The 25,994-nt window shown below is 30.1% G+C and overlaps 1 protein-coding gene across 8 annotated transcripts in view; it reads left to right on the forward strand.

The window, feature by feature from the left end:
* Positions 1–25,994, forward strand: part of LOC148231685 (uncharacterized) — a 534,843-nt gene that overhangs the window by 488,644 nt on the left and 20,205 nt on the right. For all 8 annotated transcript variants that reach the window (XM_088193447.1, XM_088193445.1, XM_088193440.1 and 5 more), the window contains 3 exons: positions 470–551; positions 666–755; positions 16,380–16,536. In XM_088193447.1, coding sequence (XP_088049573.1) covers positions 470–551; positions 666–755; positions 16,380–16,536 — 329 coding nt within the window. The remainder of the gene's footprint in view (positions 1–469; positions 552–665; positions 756–16,379; positions 16,537–25,994) is intronic.

Genomic DNA, 25,994 nt, shown 5'->3' on the forward strand with positions numbered 1-25,994 from the left:
AAATAACAATCAGAAAGGAGATAAATGGCATAAAATGCCATGCATTGACAGAAATGTTCCAAAGTGTGTTCTGTACTATACGGTAGTTCGTAGCGTCTTTGAATATGGCTCGATTGTCTGAAGTCCCAGAAAATAAAAGTTTTGGATTTTGTACCATGATAACTCACAGGCCCACACTTTACTACCAAGCTGTAAATTTTTGGCTAAAAACGACACCGTCATGATGCCGCATCCATTATTATCCTATATATTTTTTTGTTTCCACAAAAATATAAGACATTAAAAGGACATTGTTTTTTAATCATAGAGTGAGCTAAATAATTTGTTCAGCAGTAATTAAGAATAATATTTTAATTAAACAAAAAATATTTATTTTTAGCATGAAAAAAATATTAGGTTTTTAATCAAATAAAACAATATTTAAAGACATATTTTATTTAATAATAATTTAATTATACTATTTATACAGATGACTGCTCATGGAGTTGTTGTTGCAAGTGCACCTCATGCTCATGTACTAGCACAAAATGGTGGACAAGCGCATCTAATTGGTATGTACAACTAATATATATTTAATTTTATTATATTCTTACCTTACCATAAAAAATATAACAATGGATATTAAATATTTAACTGACTAATTAATAAGTTTCAACACTTTGCAGGAGGTCCATCCGATGCTGTGGTAGCAGGTGGTGCATTACACCCTGCGTTAAGAGGGTTGAAACCTTCCACCCTTCACGCCGTTCCATCAGGTTAGAACTTTTTCTATCTTTAAAACTACTTACTCAACCAATTCTCGTTAGATTACTGTTATAAAATTGAATTACTATTAATAGATTTCAAATTGTATAGCTCAGCACACAGCTCGCTCCAAACTTTAGTTTACCATAATAGAGTGCGCATAGCCGCAGTATCAGTTACGGTAGTTAATTAATCCTAGGCAGTGACTGACCACGTCACTCGTCTGTTTGTGCAAGAGAACATCCACTTGTAGGCACTGCGACAATACACATTGCTCAAAAGCAAATAATTGTTCACACATACAACTACACAAACTTCATATCTGCGTAGGAAGCCGCAAAGCAACCCCTTGAGAGGCTTCTATTATAATTAAAAATCTTGTTACACATAGATATTTTACCACGAGAAGACACTTTCGGAATTAAGCTTGATGTATGTTTAAATATACAGAACCCTTTTGTAAAGATTTAATGGGACCCATGTCTGGGGAGATCATTAACAAACTAGCCCTCTAGGCGCGATGAGAGGCATTAAGCGATTTGTCTGACACGGTCACTTAATTTCAATTTAATGTTTGCCCTGTAATCTCGTTATTTACATTAAATTTGGATTGTGTGTTTTTTGTTAAAATCTAGATTTTTACCTGATAATGAGACATATGTTTCACTGATTGTTTTGAGCCTTTCAATCTTATGCTAAAACAATGATATTATTTCAGAGAATGTGATAATTCTCTTATCAGTGATCTTTGAAGGTGTTGAAGTTTCGTTGATTAATTTTTTTTGAGATAAAAAAAATTCAGGCATACGTAATTTGTGATGATCGATCGAAATTATAATTATTGTATGTAATAAACACTAATTTAAAACTTTTTTTCAACAATACCACTCGTTTATAGTGCTTGTTAAATTTTAAATTCTGCTTTATATTTTTATAGTGAAATCTTGTTCTATATTACTAACTGTGTTAATTTTATAATACCCATATTTTTTTAATTATATAGTGAGTTCTGATTTAAAATATTAACATTTTATAACTCGTTAACTTCTAATATAAAAATAGTACTATAATATTTTATATTTCAGTTTGGTAAAGTTCCTCAAACTTCGTTTTTAACAAAGGGGTCGCTTAATTGAATATCGGGCCAAAAAAGGCAACTTTTTCGCCTTATCAAAACGCGATAATTGAATTTTGGATAATGCGAAAAATTAGGTTAACGCTTTATATAGAAGATGACATAACATAATATTGCGGGAGAGGAGAGAAAAATACATTCTCAGAATTTAATAATAAAAAAATGTCTTATTCCTCATATCGGATAGAAATTCAATATAAAAATATTGTACGTCTCATTCTATAGAATTTATGTGGAATTCGTAATACATAATAAAAACCAAAAGGGGTATTTTGGCTAAATTTAAGATTTAACAATATAATAAATGAAAATTTTTTAATAAGACGTCTATATTTAGATCTTCAGAAATTTAATGATGCAAAATTTTATATGTAAATATATTAGGATTTGATTCAAGTTAATTTAGGTACAATTGATATTTGGATAGTAAAATACAAGTTCAGTAAAAGTTGGTAAAGTTTGCAGAAATGCGCTCTTGTTGGATCCGATTACTCAGATTTTTTATTTATAAACTTTATTATTTATTTTAGTGAATTATAAACAGTTTATAATCTAAAGCGACCGATTGTCAAGGGTGCAACCCTCTTATTTATGTCGATGTTTTAAAATTGTTTATAAAGAGGGTCTTTTGTCAACCATCTGCCCTTTAGTGTCGCAAAGTGGCATATTGTGTCATTTTCTCGTCTCGTTTGCTATCAGATTTTTTTTACTATTTTAGATAGAGTGACCTTTACTAAATTCACTAGATCCGGAATAACTTTTGAAAGTAAGTGAAGGTTCTCTCTCAGGTGAACGTCGTCTACGAAAAATCTTTCTATGCCCTCACCTTTGCTATGAGTAAAACGTTTCACTTTAAAAATCTGTCATTTATTCGGGTTTTTTTTTAATTTTCGCCTTATTATTGGCTTAAATCAGAGGCCGGCAAAGTGCGGCTCCGGAGCCGCATGCGGCTCTTTGGCCCCTTAAGTGCGGCTCTGGCACAAATATTCACGGGCATTCGCACCAGATTTAAAAAACAAGGAAATATGGGGCTCTAAATTCGAACGTCTTTGTGTTGATTTGGAAAATTATAATAAAGATTTGCTAAATTATTAAATAGATTTGGCTCTCAATTTTTTTTTAATCGTTGTAATGTATATATTTGGCTCTTTGGCTAATAAGTTTGCCGACCACTGGCTTAGACCAACATCTAGTTATTTTTCTAGCTGCAAAATAATGAGAGGTTCCAAGATATTTTGTCCGGACCGACTATAATTACAGATTGATGATAATAATTGTTATAATTTTTTTAAATTAAATTTTAGAATCCAAAGTGATCACCTGTAAGTACAAAAATCTTGAAATCAACGCACTGACCGTTAAATACGTTAAGAGCGCCATAAATCTATTTATTTTAAACCGATTAGTGCAGACCCTACGTGACAATAGATGATCACAATAGCCAATAGTGAATTTCTGCATGTGTTATTAAAATATATCTGTGACGTTTTATTTTTAAAACTCAAAAATTATTATCCATTAAGAAGATAACAAAATAATTTCTTAAAGATTAGGACCACATAGCTCTCGTTACGATCAGGAAAAATCACATAAATAACACGAGTTTTCTTCTTACTCAAAATATTCTTCGTCATTGAAAAAATATTTAGGTCACGGATATAATAAATCACCGGATCCATAAGATTCCCATTGCAGTATACGACCTTGGACAATGCCCATCAAACAGATGTCGCTTTCTAAAGGCATATATCTATTTCGCTGTTCTAATAAACGAGTACTTTTATTGGCTGGATGATCGCTGCATGATTTTGCTTAGTCAGCAAGCTTTGTAGCTCTGGATACTAAAGTCTGGACTCCAATGAGGAGAGAGCAGTCACAAACAGTCGCTCACAGACTCCGGAAAAGTACTTAATGATATAAAAAAATGTATTACACCCAAAAATCATGTTAATTTATAATCCAATAAAGAAGTCTTTAGTCGACATCTATAATTTGGAATCCCTGAGTAACCAGATACTCTTATTAACTTTTCAAGTTTAGAAAAGTTATTAAGATACTAAAGAATACTGAATTAAAAATGCATTTTAGGTTACCTATATTTTCTGTGTACCATAAAATATTTTTTTCATCTATACATATTATATATACCCTTGCACTTTGAATTAAATATTTATTTTAAGCTGCGAAACTTGCAGGTTTCTATTATATATATACACATCTACAGATTCAACAAGGCGACTACTGCTTCTATTCAAATCCAAATTTGCAAGACCGAATCACGTCCCTTCCAATATATATACCACCAACTGTTACCCCCTATAGATAAGCGAATCGAACAGAAACTAGCATCCGTCTGTCTCTCCGGGCTCGAATTAGTAGGCTTTCGCATTAACTCGTCAATGTTGGCCGCTTTATTCGGCTGCAATTTCGTAGCTCATATTCAGATCGCGTACCTCGCTTGACCGTCGCTAAATGTCGGTCCTGTGGGTTTGATGTACTATTGGAATTTGCCCCGATTCGACTTGCATATCCAGATGCTACGATCGACCTACTACAATGCCATTATCCCTATGAGCCGACTATGCAATAATTGAATTCTAAATTGCGCTCGGAAGGCGTATTATTGGAAAAAGAGATGCTACAGCAGTGTTTCTTGGGCTTAATACAAAATCCCATGCACTATAAAATAAGCTAAGACATAAGAAACGCCCTTTTTAACAATTTCAATGTGCATAATAATTAAATTCTCTAATGTGGCTTAAGTATCCACAATATTTTTTACAAAAATAAAGGGAACATATTTCTCTTTAATATTCAGCTTCGCTCGCTTTTTATTAAACTGGATTTTAGGAGACATTAATTCTACCGGACAGTTTTTCAACTTGACAATATATTAATGAAAAAATATAATACATTATTGGAAAGTGCTAATTTGGATTAAACTGATATATATATTACAGTTCGTTTTTTTTATGTATATATTATTTTATATTTCAGTTTAAGTAAGTATATAATAAATAAATTTCCTTTCTCTCTCAATCATTACCATAATCGCTTCTGACCTATTACCTAACGACCACCCGTAATATTTTATGTGTTCTGTCCGGAGATAAGTATCCGAGGGTTAAGGGATGAAGCTTTTGATTGTCGTTCTAGAAAACCGGAAAGGCCAACAGGAAGACTCGTCCACCACATTGTCTTTCATGATACCACGAACCTCGCAATTCGTCGATTGTGACCGTTAACGTCGTAAAAATCTTTCTCTCTCGCTCCCCATCGACCAGACGTGTGTGGTAAAGTGTGGTGATGTGTGTTTATGTGTGGTACTTTATAGACCGGTCGGTCTATAAAGCTGGCAGGGAAATTACGCTTTCTGATACCAGTTGCGGCCAACGTTTTTCATAACATGTATTCGCACATATTTGGCAATAGGGATATGAAATAAATAATCATAATATCGTACCCGTTGAAATATAACGGAGAGAATATTAAAGTAATAAAATAGATTAATAGCTAACTTCACCACATTTAATACCGGTTAAAGATAAATTGTAATCATATCCAGAACAGTAATTTTTTATATACGTGGTTCTACATTTCTTATTTTTTTAAAACATTATACAAATATTTTTTGTATAGAATAAAAATATATATTTACCTATATTACAGTCAATCAAAAAAATAAGAATATTATTATCGGACTTAAATCATTTTTATTTAAATTTACCTGTATACTTTAGCTTTCAGATTTTTAAATAAAGCTGTCGTATAAATGATTTTTTAATGTCTTACATTAATATATGAAGTTAGTCCAAGTATTTGAAAAAGTATCATTTACCCTTGTCTGTTAATAAGGTTTTTAATTTACAACCTAATTTAAACATAAAAATCATAATCCATTACATCTCAAAACATCGTCATTTCCTGATCTATGGAAATGCACAAAAGTCACCCCTATTTATAAAAAGGGTGACAAATTATATATAATGAATTATAGACCAGTCGCAGTGTTGTCAGCTCCTGCTAAATTATTTGAAATAATTATTCATTAATATCACTATAATCACTTTCGGCAAGTTTTGTTAGACCAACAGCACGGGTTTCGTCCTGCCCGTTCCACTGTTACTAACCTTCTGTCGTTCACCAAAACGGTGACAACTTCACTCGATGCGGGAATTCAAGTAGACGTCGTGTATACAGATTTGAGAAAGCCTTTGACAAAGTTTGTCATAGGTTATTATTAAAAAAATTGTCGAACCTCGGTTGCTCAGATAATTTAACTCGGTTATTCTCGAGTTATTTAAGCAATCGTAGACAGTTTGTAACCTATGGTGGACGATTGTCAAAAGAATATTTTATCCCTTCGGGGGTTCCTCATGGATCCAATCTGGTACCTCTGCTTTTTGTGTTATTTATTAATCACATAAATACAGCAATTAAAAATTCAAGTTTTCTTCTCTACGCAGATTATTTAAAATTATATAAATGCATTCGATCTGTTGTGGACTCCTTCTCTCTACAAAGTGATTTAGACTCTCTGTGGAGATTGGCTTCCATTAACCGTCTACCCTTTAGTGTCGGAAAGTGCCATACTGTGTCATTTTCTCGATCCCGTTCGCCATCAGCTTATTTCTACCATCTCGGTGGTAACATTTTGACTAGAGAAACTTCCACTAAAGATCTCGGAATCACTTTCGAGAGCAAATGGAGGTTCTCTCTACACATACACGACGTCTGTGACAAATCTTCCAAGACGCTCGGCTTTGTTATTAGGAATGCCTTTCACTTTGACGATCCGTCAGTTATTCGCATCCTCTATGCCACCTTAGTTCGTAGCATTCTTGAATCGGGATCTATAATTTGGAATCCCTGAATAGCCAAATATTCCCTTTTAGTGGAAAAAATTCAAAAAATGTATTTAAGATACCTTTACAAAAGGACATTTGGTTATTATCCGTACTTATATCCCAGCACCTTTCTTTTAGGAGCGTTGGGATACGATTCGCAGAAAGCTGTATGCCGCTAAGCATTTTTTCAAATTACTAAAAGGTGCTGTCGATAATCCAGCTATTCTTGAGGAATTCCAGTTTTGCGTTCCGGAACATTTTCGAGAATCACGATCGAGACCTCTTTTGATGGCCGTTAGGGCTAGGACATCCGCACTTGCCGACTTGCCTATAGCTGTGGCCATCCGGCTCCTTAATATATTTGATATTTTATAATTTTTTGTTATGTTTAAGTATTGTTATATTTATTTTTTTATGTTTTATAAATTTAAAATTTGTTTTCGACCATCGTGGCGCATTGGGGTAACCTGTTAGGCCACGATGGTCTTAATTTAATCTAAAAAATAAAATAAAAATTAAATAATATTAAAAAATAAGTGTCTTAAACCACTGAAATTTTTTTATTATTCGCATACGATCTTTCCTAGTTTCATAAATTTTACTTTGTAATAACGAGGTCCTAGAACTGCCTTTATTAATTGGTTTATGTGAAGGCACAAGTACACATATATGGAAATATTTACTACATAAGATAAGCATGTACCGTAGTATGGTGGAGAGCTTTTAAATAAAATACACAAATAAATTGTAATACAACCTTTTCTTCTGAATTAGATTCAGATGATAATTTGAATACTTATATTTTACCCTTATATATAATATAACATGTTTTAGCTGGGTTATAATATTTTTGTGACATCTTTACAATTTTCATTCAAACTATACTATTTTATTCATTATGGAGAAAAAGTAAAACAGAAATGATTTAATTATGTATTGTATTTATCAATAATTGTAATTTTCAGATAAATACAATTAATGGTATTTGTTAATTTTGAACGTCACTTTTTTCAGTAACAATTTAATATTTTTATGTTATGTTATGACAGTTTAGCATGCAAAAGCTTTATTAATGATTTTTACACATATTATTATATAGAACCAGCCCAATAAACGAGTGGTATAAGTCACTGACAGTGTACCTGAAAGACCCGGATTCAAATCTATACCATAGTGTTTTCTAATTTATATCGTTTCTGGGAGATTGTTAATAAATTTTAATTTCGGTCGATTATCAGAATATCATGATGATTCTTAAAATCAAAATAGTTGTTTATATAAAGTATTAAATCTCTATGAATGAGCTACAAAAAATTTAAAAAATATACCCCAAAGTAAATTTTTTGTGTATTGATTTTATATATTTTTTGTATGTATTTTAATGCTAGAATATATTGTTTTTTATCATCTTTTAAATATTATTTTTTTGCAATGTTTAAGATGTAATATCGTCATAGTTTAAGCATCAGAATCTTACGAGCAAATAGGCATTTTAAATCTAAATGTCTTATATAGCTTATAACGATATTATTATTATAATGAAATTATTCTTTGCCACTTAACCAAAACCCTTTTACGCCCTAAAATTGTGATATAAATAGTTTGAGATCCACAGTCACGATCGGATCCGATTAGCGTCTAATTGCGATATGATAAGTGTAACCGATACGCAAATTGGTCTCGGTCTGATTAATTTTCAATATTCGACAGCCATTTCCCGTCCATCGAAAACCCAAGACAAAATAAATATATCCATTCAAGGAGAGGGGCCTTCATTATTTACCTGGCCCCCAACGAAATTCGCCTCATCCCTGTAGGGCTAATTTAAAGTCTTTATCATCCCACGGTCGTGTTTTCTTACTTGCCTTTTTTTTCTTCGTCTCGTTTCTTCTACTTTATCCTTTTTATTTAAATAAATAAAAACGGAACGTTCGCGGGTAAGCGACGGAAATGGAATTGAAATAACGAGAGACTAGAAGTGGGTGCACTTTGAATCCCGCCGGGATTCGGCCCCCGAGTTGCGTAAATATTGTCGAAATAAGGAGGAAAAAATTGGGTTAATCTTTACGAAGTACGATCTCGTGTATTAATTAAAAATAGCATTTTATAAGATAAAAATTACGTTGTTAGCTCACGTTTATAATGCGACGTATATTATAATATTCGATTAAGGTTTTTACATCATATTGTGTTATATGAAAATGCAGTAGTTGATGTGTTATAGTGAATGTGTATTTTTTTTGTGTAATTATGAAATCACTAATTGTTTTCGTGAAATCATATCCTTGTACATATTCTACCCCTGAATTTTTACCGGTATTTTGTCATCGGCCCGACGGACATTCAAATTATTTTGCTGACTCATCTTCGTATAAGTGTTTGACACCACTGGTTTACAGGATTTTTTCACATGTTTTACGCCTCTTTAGAGCAGCATATAAATTCACTAGCACCTGCCAGATAAATTATTGTTTCACTAGTAATATTTACCGGTGAAAATATATTCCGATATTGATTACCTGAAAATATAATTTCACTGGTACTACACATATTAATGTAGATACCGTACAAAATTAATGCGTATAATATAATATAAGAATAGATGTAAAAATACACTACACTGTACACATTATTAAATTGTTGTGAATTATCGGTTACAGTTTGAGGATAATTCACAATTTCAATTGTAGGTCTCACACCATCACTTGCTAATATTCACACCTGATACCCAATTCGAGATACATATCTAACTATAAATGTAATCTAAAATGTGTATACCTTTATTTCTAGTGTAGTATGAAGAAACAGCGTTTCTATAATTTAGTTTGTTATTTCAAGATTGAATATATTTCATATCAAATTATACCGGCTTCGCTCGGGATAGATACAAACTCATTCTTTATTTATTATGAATAATTTTATTTATCCTTTTATTACAAATTTATTTAAATATTTAGCTATATACAATATCTTTAGTATCTTATTATTATTTTAATAATTTATTTTGCTTATATAGCTAAATTTTACACTAAACAAACATGTAATACATATTATAAACAGAAAATAAAAAAATACCTAATATTATAATTTATATATTTATATAAACACGCTACAGTCTTATTTTTTCGAATTGTTCTAGAAATATTAATATGCAAATTCACACCTCCGTACATAATTCCCCTGGCCGTACTCATTTTCATATACCTAACTATCCTTAAATTGACTCTATTTCTAGTATTAAATCTATGTTAATCTTTATTTATTATTAAAAACTATTTAAATACTCTTTTGAAAATATTATTTTCTAACTTATATAATACTTTAAATATATTTTTTTTAATTATTAAAAAAAAATATTTTATAAAATTATTATTATATTATCAATATTTTTTTAACATAACCATTCCAATCTATCAATCATTCTTCTACAACTACTAAATCTATTTATATTTAGGACTACTCACATTGCCCGATTTTGTAATTTTTGCAATATCAATTTATCTTATTTATTTAACATATCTAATATTGATACACACTAATAAATTAGAGCAGTATGATACTATTGTAATTTTTTGTGATTATGCTTAACATATTTTTCATTCTGAATAATATACCTATTTTTGTATACCTGTTTTTTTTAATATTTAATTACAATGTTCCTTAAAATTTATTTTATCGTGTCGATCTCGTTGCCGAGCGACGACGCCAACACGATTTTATTACTTTTGTCGTGAATTTTTTACTTCTGAGAAGTGATAATTGTTTTTGCGCTCTCCTATTGATACAAAATTTGGTTTGGATATACTTCAACCAATACTCAAAATTCTGTATTAATATTACTACCTACTTCTTCCTTCACATACTTTATACAAGGCAACATGTTAATTGCTCTCATTTCCTCAACCTTTCTGCTATTTTTTTATTTTAAGTATAGGTTTAATAGTAGCAGATTATCAAGTATTTATTCTTCGGAAAGTTCTGTATTTACTACATAATGTAATTTAGTTTCTAGTATTTCCCAAGTTTCTTTAATTATAATTACATATAATTCATCAAAACTGTTTTTTTTTTATTTACAAATTATGTTGTGAATTTTTTCTATAGATACTGATTTAAATTCACTGAGTTTTTAAATAAATGTTTCATTATAGTATTGTTCTAAATTATTAAACTGAAGTATTAAATTCACAATCTCTTCTATACTATCAAAGTAATATGTACTTATTTCTTCTGCTATTATTTATATTTCCATTAATCTTTATATTTATTATGTCGTTTCTCTAAGTCGGATTAATTATTCTCTTTATTGTTTTTCACATCTTATATGAATCATTTTTTATTTTATCTATCGAGTTTTCATACCACTTTTGTATCTATTCTTAATGCTGCTTAGATTTGTCTACGTGTATTGCAGTATCATATTTAAAAGTTAAAAATAGCTGACCAAATATAGTGGACTTGTGCAAATGTCACGTCGCTACTGTTCAGTATTTAGGAGATGTTATTGTAACACACAGACAGACATTTATGTAATAAATACGGTGACTCAAATGCTTGGGTTTTAATTATTACTAATATCATATTTATATAGCGTAGTCAATTCGGTCTAGACTGGTAATCCAGATGTTGCGAGTTCAAGTCACGGTGGTAGACTCAATTTTTTATTTATAAAATGCTCTTAAAAACTGGGTACAACTCTAAAATAACTATTATTGATTTTAAATTATAATACTCATAATAATTAATAATTAATTTACAGTCTAATAGTTTAATACAATACTTACTTGTATGTATTCGTTATGTCTGATTAACTTCAATAAAACGCATTGAACTATTACTGAACAAATTAGTATGAATATTATTAGCACAAGTATTTGCCATGCAGAAGATAGAAAACGATAAAATATGGCCATACATTTATTATTATTAATAGTTTCACTGCCTCAAATTCTTTTTTTATTTGCGCCGTTAACATTAGATCCAGTTTTAAGCGTTATTTTAATTTGACGCTGCTTACCCAAAAATCTATCGATTTATAATGAGTGTTTTTTACAACTTATTTTTAAAAATCTCCGTTAAAAACATAAACCGTCATTAATTTAATATAAATTTATGAATTAAACAATGCATTTTCTACAGCAAAGAGAGTCACACACTAATTGTTAGTAATGTCGCGGAAACTAAGCGAGCTTCCACAGTTACATATTGTTAAGCAATATTAATATTGTAGCAAAGAGTTTTGTTGGTTATTCAAGTCGCATAGACATAACACAGCAACCACCCAACTAAATAATCGAACGTCGTAGCATTTGACAGCCATTTCCAAGTTGTAATGTGCATTTACTGTATTACAATAGCATAAATTATACATACACCATTTCAACTTGTCTAACCGTTGCTAAGGTTTAGTTTTAACACAATGTAACACAAAAAAAGTTTATTATACACGAAGTACTCAAAAGTAAATAAAAAAATAGCAAATGTATTAGTGCAATGTTTGTTGATATTAGAGCTTTCCATACCTTCCAAACTTATAATAAAATGATTAGTAATTAGATGTAGATCTGTATTGATGGTCAATAGAATCAATAGTTCTGGATCACAAAACAAAAAAAATATTTCGTTGATCAACATATAACAGAATCACATACATTATAGACTACATTAAATAACAAAAAGGGTTGCTTTATTTGCTGGTGTAGCTGAGTCAAAATTGTTACTTGACAAAATATTTTAGATAATGAAGTTGTATTCAAGGACGCTACGAACTAGCGTATAGTACAGAACGCGTATCACTAATTAATAATTGAAGTGACACGCGCTCCGTATAACGAAGCCGAGCATCCTTGACGCTGTATCGCAAACTTTGGCAATGTGAGTAAAAAATCTCCATATCTGCTCAAACGTCATTCTTATGTTATCGACGGAAGTATTTCTAATTAAAACACCTTCGTCTAATCTGTAATAGAATTCTAAATTAAAATTTGTCAAAATTTCAAAAGTCTTTATTAATGTGAATCAAAAACTTCTTTTGTAGTAAATGCTTTACAACTCTACTGGCCTTTTAGTGTGTGATCTATTAACTTTAAACTATGACTTATTTACGTTTTCGACTGTTCGGTAAATGTATTTGTTTTATAAAAATAATTTGATACATCTGGAAAACTTGGAAGGTTTTCAACATTGCGAGAAGCTTCTTACACTCTACAGCAATATCAATATCCATAAAATAAAATATCAAAGGTGCAAAAGTATAAAGTGTCCACACCGTGTCATACATAACGAGCGTCCATTTTGACAACCCTAGCACCCGTCGTTTCGATTTATGTTTAGCAGTTATGTCGCAAGTGTTATACATAAACGCCATCATTTTTCAAAACGTTCTTTTCCAACTAAGGAAAAGGCGTCGAAACCATAAAAGTCCTCGTAAATGGGCATATAACGAATACTACGACTGGTATCAAATTGAATCTCCAGCTTAACTCGATTATAAAACTATGCTATTGTGAAAACGACTTAAGCCTTAAAATAATGTTACATGTTAGTGGTACAAAAGCATATTGCTGTTTTTATTATATGCACAAACCATATTGGGAAAAAATCTTCTGATATTGATAGCTCAAAGTCGTCAATATGTTCACATATCTGAATTGGTATAAACCAATTCTAAATGTCTGTTTTCATGCACCAACGATTTCTCTCGCCTATCTAAATCTAAATGTTCCTACGAATCGCGAAAAAGCAATATTGCCTAAATATATTCAAGGCGTATCTGAGCTCAGTCTATCCCAAGATAAACGACAAAGAGATTATTGAAAAACGCAATGTGTAGGAAGAAAAGTTTTTTTTATTTTTGGAAAATCCAACAGATAACCCGCTATGGGTGTCGAGGTGGAAAGAGTTTTTTACTCAAAACTGACGTTATGAATACCATATATTGAAGGATCAACACGTCACACGCATCTGAATATCAACCCTAAAACATACATTGATAACACCTAGTGGTGTTGCAAATCAAATATGTTGAAGCCTGAGAATTTTTATGATTTTAATGCTTAATTATTTTTTAAATTTTATTACATTTAAGCATTATTAAAAATTAAATTATTATTATTAGCATGTCACATTGAACCACAACAATAATTAACCCCATTGGGAATCAAAGCTTAATAACAAGTATACACAAGCGCCATTAAATTTTATTTTATTAACATATACTTAGGACGAATAAAAATATATTATTGATCAATAATATATAAATATAAAAATACTGGTTTTAAATTATTATAATAAAATCGATTACGGTATTTTCTATTAATTAAAGAGAAAAACGGTAAAAATTTAATGTATTGAAATATGAAACATTCGTCTGGCTTAAAAACTTCGTTTGTAACTGAATTCCTCGAAACGGTTAGGAAACGAGCTGTCATTGTTTTTTATTCTTATTATTTATTAATATAAATTAAACAAAGACTTTCAAGATATTCGCTTGACTTGTCTTAAATTCTTTTAAGGCTCGCAGTGTAATTTTTCTAAAATTAAATTGCACGAAATTTGTATAAATGATAAATACTGGTAATAACAGTAATAAATGTAACATTAGAATTTACCTTGAAAGAGAATATTTAATAAGATTTACAATAGTAACTTAAAATATAACCTTTCGCCTACGAAATAAATGAGTTAGCTTTTAAACAATATTAAAAAAAAATCGTATTATGTTTAGTTTCGCTAAATATACTCTTACTCTTATATGAATATACCTTATGAAAATAAGCTTTAAAAAAAATTTAACTAAAAGCTCTTATTATTAAATCAAATATTATAAAATCCTGCATTAGTGCATTAAAGCAATTAAATTGTTTTAATTGCTTCTGATTAAATATTTTGTGTATTTGCAGGCAGCGAAAACTGACGTTTTGACGAGCTTTACCAAGTCGGTCGCCAGCAATCAACTGAGCAATCAGTGCACTGAAGACTTTTACACATTTTAGATTTAAATCTAGTTTTGATAACGATGTGCAGACGCCGTCATGATTTTATTGCTTTTGCCGTAAATTTTTGACTTAAGTGAAAATTGTTTTTGCACTCTCCTATTGCCCAAAACTCAGTTTGAATATATTTTGACCAACGCAAAAGTGGTTTTAATATACTTTGATAAACCCCAATATGCGAGATGCAATGCCTGTTTGTTCTTCTTTTTCCCTGAGAGATGAGTTGTCTTAATTTGTATTTTAAACTTGATCTAATGAAAGTTTTAAAACTAATTAGTTTAAGAACTTTCATTAGCTTAGGTTTTGTTTTGAACAGCAAATGGACGTTTCGCAACTATCAAATTGAATTTTATAGATATTTAAGAGCAGCATATAATTTCACTAATGCCTAAAATGAGACTGTAATTGAAGTTCAAAAAAGTTAACCCAATTTAATAATTAATAATTTACAATGTAATTCCCTTCATTGGATATAACCTGAATTTTCTAAATGGTTGTAGTTGATTTTGCTTAAGTTTTGACTTTTAAAATGTCATCATTGTTTTGCTCATCTAAAACAACCTTTGAAATGTTTGAACTTTCAAAACATCACTTAGTACATCGCAAATACTGTTGATAACGTTAGTTGCAATTTTTTTTAATCAAATCCTCTATTTGTAAATGGGTAAAAAAATTAAATGTCAAATTATATTTTTGTAATATTTAACAACCATCATAAATTCGACATTATTTTTCGGTTTATCTATATTAACTATAAGTAAAAAAAAATTTACTGATGGTTAATTCATGGTTGATTGTTGTATCAGAAGAAATGTGTCCCGAAAAAATAAATTTATTTTAATCTACTAGCTTTTTGGATAGACAGTTGCCGGAAGGGTTGAGCACATTGTGTGAAACATCAATAGACAATTATATAGCAAAGCAAAAAGGCGCTCAATGTCAAATTATAACACGTATATATATCGAAATAGCGAATTTTTCATATAATTTAAGGGTTTGATGAAAATATTAAGAGTAACTTAACGATTTGAACGGCTTTTCCAAACATTCAATTGAAATTAAAATATAAATAAATAGTAAATTTTGCTTCCTGGCTCACTGAGCCTAAAAGATTTACGATCTTGCCCTTCACATAATAGGTTTGCCAACTCCTTGTCTAGCCTAACCAAATTAATATAAAACGTCTTAATATTCTGAAAGATGATATTATTTAGCTCACAGCGAATGCCAGAAAATTGAATTCAACTGTAAAATACAGTTGAATTCAATTCTTATTGTCACTGCAGCACCTACTTTGTTTCTTATTGTCACTGCAGCACCTACACTAAGAATAAACATCATTTTTACATAAATTTAATAGGCAATTTTTATATTATTTTTGACGCTACAAAGTAATATGTTTAACTTAACTTTTGATATCTATCTCAAACTTCAGACATATTTAATCTAAACCCAAACAAACTTGTCAAACACAACGACTTCTGGGATTTCTAGGCGCACATTACCCAGACACAAATGTGATATTTTCCCACAGATAGCAATCAAAAACATAATGCTCACACAAGGGATAAGAACGACGATCGTTAACCTTTGACAGGACGTGACCAGATTGCTTAACTTTGATTCTCTCATGCGACACTGTGTTTTGTATTCTTTCAGTTGGCGCCGGCGTGATGGGGCGCAAGAGGCCGCTGCTGGCCGGAGGCCCTAGGGCCTCGATGAGCCCCACCAAAAGGACCGTGATGGGACTGCTGGCGAGGGCGAGGGCCGCACAAGCCAAGCACCTGCCGTCGACGGCCTTCAGGCCAGCTCCCGAGTGAGTACACCCTTTTTAACCGCTTCATTACCCGCGTAGACTGACATAAAAATACGATTTTTTGTCAAAGATTTCTAAATGCTTTATTTTATTACAAAAAATTAACTAACATTAATTGTCATTTTTTTATCAGTTGAGACAAGTATTCCAACCCTTTTTCTATATTCGCATAATCCACAAAATATTTCAATAAGTATACTAGCTTTTGTAGGATTTCATCTGACCTTTTTTCTGCGTTCAACTGATTCCCTAGATATACGCAGTTTTCTATTATTTGTAGTTCAGCACGTTCTCGATTGTTTATTATATGACTATGTGTATATCTGACTGTATATACACATAGTTTTTCAGATATTCTATGAAAGGTCGATTATTTATGAACCGCCTCTAGTAAGTACATTTGTTTATTAAATTTGTATCAAGTTACGTTAGTGTCAAAAAGTTAGTTATGTTATGCTACAAATATCTACAATTTACACATACACATATGGCGTAATGAAACCCTAAAGACCCCGGTCATGATTTATGAACAATATATACACCGACCGACGCATGTCTATTTCGAAAACTAAAAGGATTTATGCCCCAAGGTGCGGTTAACTTAAACTGAAATCCAAATATAATATTAAGTTTCAGTTTGGCTCTGGCAATGTTTGAAATGTGTTATATTTTCTATACCCCATGCCATGTAAACACCTATTGTCGGGTAAAACTATTTCAAAATTTCGTTTGAATAAACAAATATTTTGGCATTATTCACAACGGGCCGGATGCAGATGGTTTCTTGCTTGTGTTTGAAGGGTTAAATTATTGAATAGCGTTTGTTGAATTTCTGAAACCCTATTGATCGATCAGAATAGGTAATCAACCTTAATACATTCATTATAAATATGAATACTTATTTATTTTTAAAATAATATTACTATATTACTACTAATGAATCTCACGTAATATCAAATAGTGTCACTAGCAATTATAGTCTAAATTTATGAGATACATATTATATATTTTAAACCACTTTCTGGATATTATTTTGCTACTATTTTTATTATATGGGCGCCTTTTATAAAAAATATTTTTTTAAATGTAAGAAAAAAAATTAGATTGTAATATATAAAATTAGGTTATATATTAATAAGTATGTCACTTTAGACATCTAATCGATTTTAAGAATATGTTCTTACTGTTCCTGATTTGCATAAGATACCTTGTTGAAATCATAAATAAATTGTTATCTTAATAAGATTAATATAGGATACTCTCAAAAACCACTAGAATTAATTTTGAGTTAATTGTAATAAATTTTATGTATAAAGAAAAACTAGTTTTTATTCGTTTTTATCATATAAACTGCGGATCCATAGTTTTTATCGCACTAAGATATAAATCATTTGAAATAAGTTGTAAAATTTTATATAGATTTCAATAAAGTGTTATAGTTCTTTCTCCTAAGAATTGTGACAGACTTTTGTGTCTCAAATTTGCAAGAATTCCACTACTCTCTTATTTTAAATCAGCATTTTACATAGCAAAATCTTATAAGGTTTAGTTACATCTATGGTGACATCGCAATGAGAAGATATATCCCATTCATATGCTGAAAAATATCTGTGAGTCAAGTAGTTAAGAAATTTGCAAGATTGGTACTCTTATTTTTCCCATAAAAAGTATATTTTTATTTTACAAGTTCTTTAAAACTGTCTCTTTTAATGGCTAGTGCCGTAAAGTTTCAGCTGAAGTCCCGTAGGGTAGTTTTCTCTGTCCGTTCCTTTTCATTACATAAATATATATACCAGCGTTATTATCCAGCTTCGCCAGTTATTCTTTATTCCTTATAATTAATTTTATTTCTTCTGGTATTACAAATCTATTTTAATACTTAGCTATATATAAGCTTACCATATTTATAAAACTCTACACCGGGATGGATTTTAGAAAATTTTACATTTTGGGATGCTGATATATGCTAGATTGGAATTAGGCATTCTGATTTCTCAATGATTTTCATTTTTCTCGAGATGTCTCGAGAAATTTTGATAAATAAAAACATGTATGTTATATGTTAAGTATTGCAAAAGCATTATAACATATTATTCTTAAAATAACCCTTTAAAAACACATGTAATCTAAAGTAGAATCAAACACCCTCGTTCTTTTTTTTTGTTAAAAAATTTTTGTCGTAGAAAAATTCCTCTCGCTTTGTGTTGATATTAGTTTAATCGACAACAAGATTTCAAACAGGCACTGTAAATTATTTGTTCTCCTTCTAGTCGATTCAGATAGGATGAATTCTTTCTCTATTAATCTGTAACACGTTGGTTTTCTTATATTACTCTCTGTAAGGCTGAAAAAATGTATTTCTCTAATTGTTGCGCCAATGTAAATGTTTACATGAACTGATTTTTTTCTTATTAGATTACTAATGTATAGTCCATCCAAGATGTTAACGCTCATCATTGTTGTGTTGGAAATAAGTGTGCGTATACGCATGCATGCATACATATACAGTTTTCCGCGAATTTGTTTACACCAATAGGAGAACGTTACCAATACTAAATCAGGGCTGTTTAATGGTAAGGAGACCACACGTTAGAAATTGAATTAAAAATTATAATGTGTTATATTTTTATTATAAATTATTGTCATGTTGTGGTATCTTGCAATCAATAAAACAATTCCTGTAATATTCTATTGGTATTTTTTTAATATTATATCAAACAGATATTCAACCTAGAGAGTGATTCCAAAACTGCTCTCATGTTTTTGAGTTAAATATGTATATAAATAAATAAAATAAGCGGGAAAGTGATATCTTACATTTTCCTCAACAAATTAAAGTAAAAAAAAAATTGTTAGAACGTTTAATTTCACATGGTCACTCTAAAATATTTCTCACCAATACTATATCGATGAGCGTTCACATCTTGGACGGACTGTAGTTATTAAAATAGCGAAGCAAAGATTAGGCCATTTAGAGTACTTGTAAATCGTATTTTTTTATTTAAATACTTTTGTCATATATAAAAGCTTCCAAGAAAGCATACATATTTTTAAACATCTGACACATGTAGCAATATTTTAAAATATCCATACAAATTTATTTTGTAACAAAACAGGCTCTATAAAATTTTTTGAAAAAATTAAAAATCTCGATACGTTCTCAAGAAAACATCTGGGTGACCCACAAAAATAAAGTTTAAGGTATCAGAGAAACCTTTTTTGGACTTCGTTATTTAAGTATGCATATGAAGCTTTGAATGAAGTTCACTTTGATCAATGACTCAAGATCAATTGCCCATCTTATTTAGAATGCAGTTATAAACTAGTTATCTCATTTAGTAAACGATTGCCACAAAATATATGATGACATAAATATTATTTTTTTTCATATTGCGTGTAATTGATAACAGCGTAAAAAGCAATTTTCTTACACCAAGCGAAGAAAACGAGAGTACTTATATTGTAATATATTATAATAGAGAAGATTAAAAAAGTAGACGTTATACATTTTTTTTTCGACAATCTAATACATCATAAATTAAATTTTAAACCTATTATATAAAAGCTACCAAAAAACAGGTTAACATATTAAAGTAACGACTTTAAAAAAACATTGTAACATAACAAATCCGTATCACTGCGTGACAGTAACCATTTAACTGATATTAATCATGGCGATGAGTGTGGATTTGAGTTCGGGAGTTTTATCCCAAGATTAATGCTTTTCTTGAAATACCATTTAATTAAATTGGTCTTTATTTTTCTCTTAATTTAAACGTTAAGCAGCTATCTGCGGAACCGCAGAAATATAATTTGCAAATTCAGCCAGGGATGTGCAACAATTTAAATTTGCGTATCGAACGGCTAGGGTAACGGTCGCATTAAATGTATCGGAATTGCCATTAATGTCACGTGACCTGATATATAGTCACCGACGCTGTTTCTGCGTATGAGTTTGCGGCTTTATTGCCTGTTTTAAAATACCTGAAATTCCTGATTTTGAAAACGGCATGCAACTACGCTTTAGTGTGGTCGGCTATAACGTGATTATGAAATAGTGCTTTAACCAAAACATACGTGCTGAATGTTCAGGTATAAGTGATTTAAAATATTGTTAAAAAACAGTTCATGTACGCTTTAAAATAATAATAAAAATATTTCAATATTTAAAAAGTATAAGATAATCAGAATCTATTCCAAAAACAATATTTGGTTATTTTTAAATATTTTATTCGATTATTAACAATAGTAATTTTCTAATTAATTATCTATTATATTTTTTATAAATATTGATTAATGTCTGTAGTTCTTGTTATTATCATTATATAAAAGCACTGATCATGATAAATTTAATTCAAGCTCTCCCAAAGTACAACAGTCCTTAATATGTAAATGTTCATTAATTTTGTAAATTGCACATACAGCAAGGCGCTCAAATTAAATTATTTCTGCGCCGGGCGAGCTTTTAACATATTATAAACATTTTTGCTGCATCTGAACCGACTCACGGAGGTGCTTGATAAAAAAATGTGTAAAAATTCACACACAGCATCGAATTGAAACGAGCCTCACGATTTCATTTTAAATTTCACCGTACATAACCTAATTTTCCAAACGACGCGACTGAACATACAAAAAACAAATCCCGCAAGCACGAGCGACAACATAGTCGTTTAAGATATAAAAAAAATGTTGCGCGTTCCCTCACGCAGAATGGCGTCACATTTTTGCTACGTGTCTCGCGAATCGCAAGCGTCGATGTTTTACATCCTAATAAAGCCAGTGCACGCAGTCTCCGATATAATAAAAAGCACACGTGAAACTCCCCCCGCAGACGATCACCCTGAAAAACAGGAATTTCAGGCATTATCTGGCTTTGGTCTGATCACTATTAATAATCTTATGAATTTTAAATAAAAAAATAGTGATATATGTTCTACTTATAAATACACATAAAGAGTCGCATATTTTATAATGGTTTGAACTTACAGCAGATAAAGCAAATTTAATTACAATCGCATTCTTTTTTAGCTCTACCTCCAAATCAACCTTGATTCACAGCCCAACGTTTGGTGACTGTCCGATAATTACAAAGGATAGTTTAAACAATACTTATTTAATGCAAGGCCATTAGTGTTTTTGTCCAGACGAATTTTGAAGCTTATGAAAAAAAAATATTTTTTGTTACAATTTTCTAAGAGTATATGTATGTGGCTATTGTGCAATTCTGCGTGCTCTCCCGATTTAAACATATGACATTAAAATTGTAGAAAATTTAATTTGATATTCTAGCATAAAGAAGTATGAAGTTTAACAGAGCCATTATTGTAATCTTTACATACATAGATCAGATGATGAAGGATAAACTCTGCTGTAAAGCAATTTATTTATTTTAACCTTTTTAACTTAATGTCTTAATATACACATTGAAACTAATAGAAAGGGGTAGAGTAGGTATGAGTAGATTATGGAATTCCTCTGTTTTAAGCAGGGTCATTATATTCAGTGTATGTTTGTGAAAGCATTCCAAGTCTTCCGTATTTTTTGGTTGAAGACACAAAGATTTATTACATATGGTTTGTTCTTAATCACAATCATATCTTGACAAAATTTATAGATAAATTGCGGAATAAAAAAGTAAAGAGTCTATTCGGCTTTTTAAACAACATTTTAGGTTCTTATGAAATCCCGCAATACCTCTACAACTGCTTCTTTAATAGCTTCGGGGCTTATCTATTTAAAATAATAATGTCCTTGCATCGAACAGGCATCGTATTTATCAGACATGAGATCACCTTAAAACAATAAGTTGACGCTAAACACTAACGCGATTGACTCTCAATTAATATTTGCTCCTATTCGCCAAAGCTTCTTCGAAAGACTTAGGCATTTAATCACATTACAAATTTTATTCTCGGACTCTCAAGAGTCACAAATTCAACTCAGCTGACAGATGAAACTCTTCATTATTAGATAGTGCCCCCCAAAATGCCACTTATTGCTGTATTTATACATATTTTGTACCTCAAAAAGTACTTAAAATACTTAAAATTGAAAACCATGACATAAGCAATAATTTTTTAAATCAATTATTGTGACATTTAGTTTATGTAACGTATATATGTAGTGTTGTTAAGGCAAGGCAAATTAAATGTGTTTGAATCATACGAATTAATGGAATTCTGGAAATAACCACAATGTTCATTGATGTGCTAAATATCTTTGCAAACGTATATCCATATTCCTCAACATCATTCACCACGAGGGTTCGGTTATGCAGTAGAATTTAAGCACGCAACTAAATTGCTGATAATTTTTTATCCTAATGGATATTGTTCCCAATACACATTCGAATCAATAGTTTTATTTCATCGAATTTTACGTGAATTTCTGCAGTTAATGCTTGTTTTTATAACTATTTGTTGTAGTTAAACATCAACATATTTATTTTAGGTAAAAAATCTTGTATTGTAAGCAAAAAAATGTGTCTAGAAATTTTGTTATATATTATATAGATAAACCTTAAAAATTATATTATTGATGCTATTCAATATAAGAATAACTTCAGAACTTTAGTCAATTTAACTATTTTGTAAATATATATAAATTAAACAACGAGCTGCATTTAATACATCTTTTAAACACCCACTCTTACAAATGTAGTTTTATTTTAACATAAATAATCCTTTATTTATTTGACCACAATATATATTTCAATAATTTTTATTTTTATTTAAATAAATATTCAGATACTTTTGCAAAGCTGTATAACTTTTTGACGAATAAATATGTTTTTTATGTTGTGAAAAAGTATTAAGGGACATTTGTCCGCTTATAAATACTTGTAAATGTAATTTTTTTAAAAACTGTAAAGTTGCAGTTCAATCATAGAACTTGTCTCAAATCAAAAAAAATATAGAGACTGCAAGTTACCAAAAAATAGATCAATCAAACAAAATTTTTTTAAATTCTGAGTTTCACGTATTTTTAAATTATTACCCTTATTTTACTTTTTAAAAATTACCCAGAATATTTACTAGCATTGCACAAATCGTACACATTTTCTAATTAAACTCATGCCACCCACGTTCCTAGTAGCACGCTATGAAACTTTTTACAAATCTGACACGAACCGCAACCAACGTGCGGTATAATTGCATTGGAAACTAACAACCATTAATCATGTCTGGGATCACCGCTGCAATAGTGATTTAAAGCCCGCGTCCAATGCAATAACAATGATTTACTTTTATGCGAGGCAGATACAAATTAGGGCATCGGAAATAATTCGATTTCGCTCTGCCTACAACACGGAAAGAGGGCATTTCAGTAAAGCCTTAAAAGGAACTCGCGCTCTTTATATTTTCACCTGGCAACAAACGTTGTTAGCCGGGGATGGTTAATTGAGGAACTCCGAGGAGCCAAAGGGTCTTATTTAATATTTTATAAGCAGCCTCTCTTTAAAAAGTTGCTTCAGCTTATTTTCCTTCTTCTTGGATATAAATGTAAATGAATATGAATAATTTCCTCCAACTCGCTTCCTTCTACTTTTTATATAATGTCCATCGAAGTTTAATTGAAATATTTTTTAGTTGTACGCCTTAAACAATATTTAAAAACTACAATTTAGATTTTTATTGTTTATATGACAAGTAAGCTAATAACTAATCGTTATTAAAAAGCAACACACATATGCACAGAAGCATCAATGTAATTTAAAATAAACTTTGAATGTTATTTTATATAATTTAATATTTAATAAAAACTTATTTTAATTGAATTTATCTATAATAAAACAGTACCACAATGACTAAAAATAAAAATATATATTTATTCATTTTTTGACTAAATATAAAGGCAAAAACAACTTAACTGTAATAAATAAGATGATGATGACAAAACTTTGTTTAATATAAACTTTTTTTTGAATTTCTGTATTTCCAGAAATAGTTTAAAGCTGCATTCCATTTTTCAAAAAAAAATATATATTCTATATCGAGTAAACTGTTATAGAATCAATTAAATATTTAGATAATATACTAAATTTTTTAACAAAATTTATATTTATTGTAAACTTTTCTTTAGGAAAGCAATATTGTCTTCTTAATCTTTATCAATTTTTAGTGTTGCATATTATTTTTTAAAGAGAAATTAAAATTAAGAGTGCAGTACACAACATTTTTTTAGCGGTCAAAAAAGGACCACAAGTTCATTGACCATTAAGTTCTTGTCTTGGTCTTAACCATTTCACTCACAGCTTGGTCTTAACAACCAATTATTGACTATTTTTTTAATACTATATATAAATACCACATTTTCGTGGTCAATATTTGTAAATATGATTCTAACTGTGTCTTAACAACCCAGTACATTATAGATAAAACTTTTGCCTGAATTCTTTACTTATCCGGATCTTTATTTTAGAACTACGTTGCTTTTGACTCGCAATGACAAGAGCTTAGCTTAACACAAAGCTATTTTACGCCGAATCTGCAAGAGTTAACTTGATATTTAATACCATTTAAAAACTACGATGAAGCAGTACTTAAAAATAAGCCTAAACTTTACATGTCAATGCCGCGTGAGTTATTTAAATGTAAAATCCAATAAGTAGTAAACTTTGATTCCATTATTTTAGGTCTCTACTACCATAATATTTTTATAAACTGGCAGTAGTACTATATGAGTTCAGTTCTTACATTTTTTTATGTAATTTTAAAACCAACGCTCGACTAAAGTATGGTTTATTGACAACCCGAAATTTACACAAGTCATGCAATGAAACAGCGCGTGAATTTCCGGAAACGATCCAAGTGATAGATGCATCCATAATACAATTTGACATGGCCGTTGCCCGGATAATATGCAAAGTGAATAATGTTCTTATGCTTAACTCGATTTGCGCCATCGAAATCCAGAATGTCTATGAATAATCTGTATTGATGTATGCACATACAAATATACATGCTATAATCATCAGAAAATCCGAATATATCTACATAGAAAAATGCCTACAAAATGAAAATCTCACAGAAAAATTTTGTATTCATAACAATAAAACAGTAATATAGATTAATATTTTTATTAGGACTAATTTATAAAATTATCTATAAGCACTATCAATCAATCACAACAAAATTCTGTTAAAACATAATGTTGTAACATAATTGTCTAAACTGTAAAATTGACTTCATTTATTTTATGTGTGTGCTTTTACTTTGTGAGTATTTTTCTTGTGAGCAATTATATTTGTGGGCTTTTTTCTATTGGTTATTGTTACATTGCTTTTTTCGTGAAAACTTTTCTATGTATATTTAACGCAACTTGCTCCATTGTTTATTATATTTTTCCGAGAAAATGTATTATTATAGCTACGACAATACGACATCGAAAAACTAAGTAATTAAGAAAATTTATATTATAATATACAACCAAATTATTTTATCTGATATAAAGTA

Source organism: Plectrocnemia conspersa, unplaced genomic scaffold, assembly GCF_051122295.1.
Source record: "Plectrocnemia conspersa isolate PC_06_02 unplaced genomic scaffold, ASM5112229v1 ptg000009l, whole genome shotgun sequence".
NCBI classification, from domain to species: Eukaryota; Metazoa; Arthropoda; class Insecta; order Trichoptera; family Polycentropodidae; genus Plectrocnemia; species Plectrocnemia conspersa.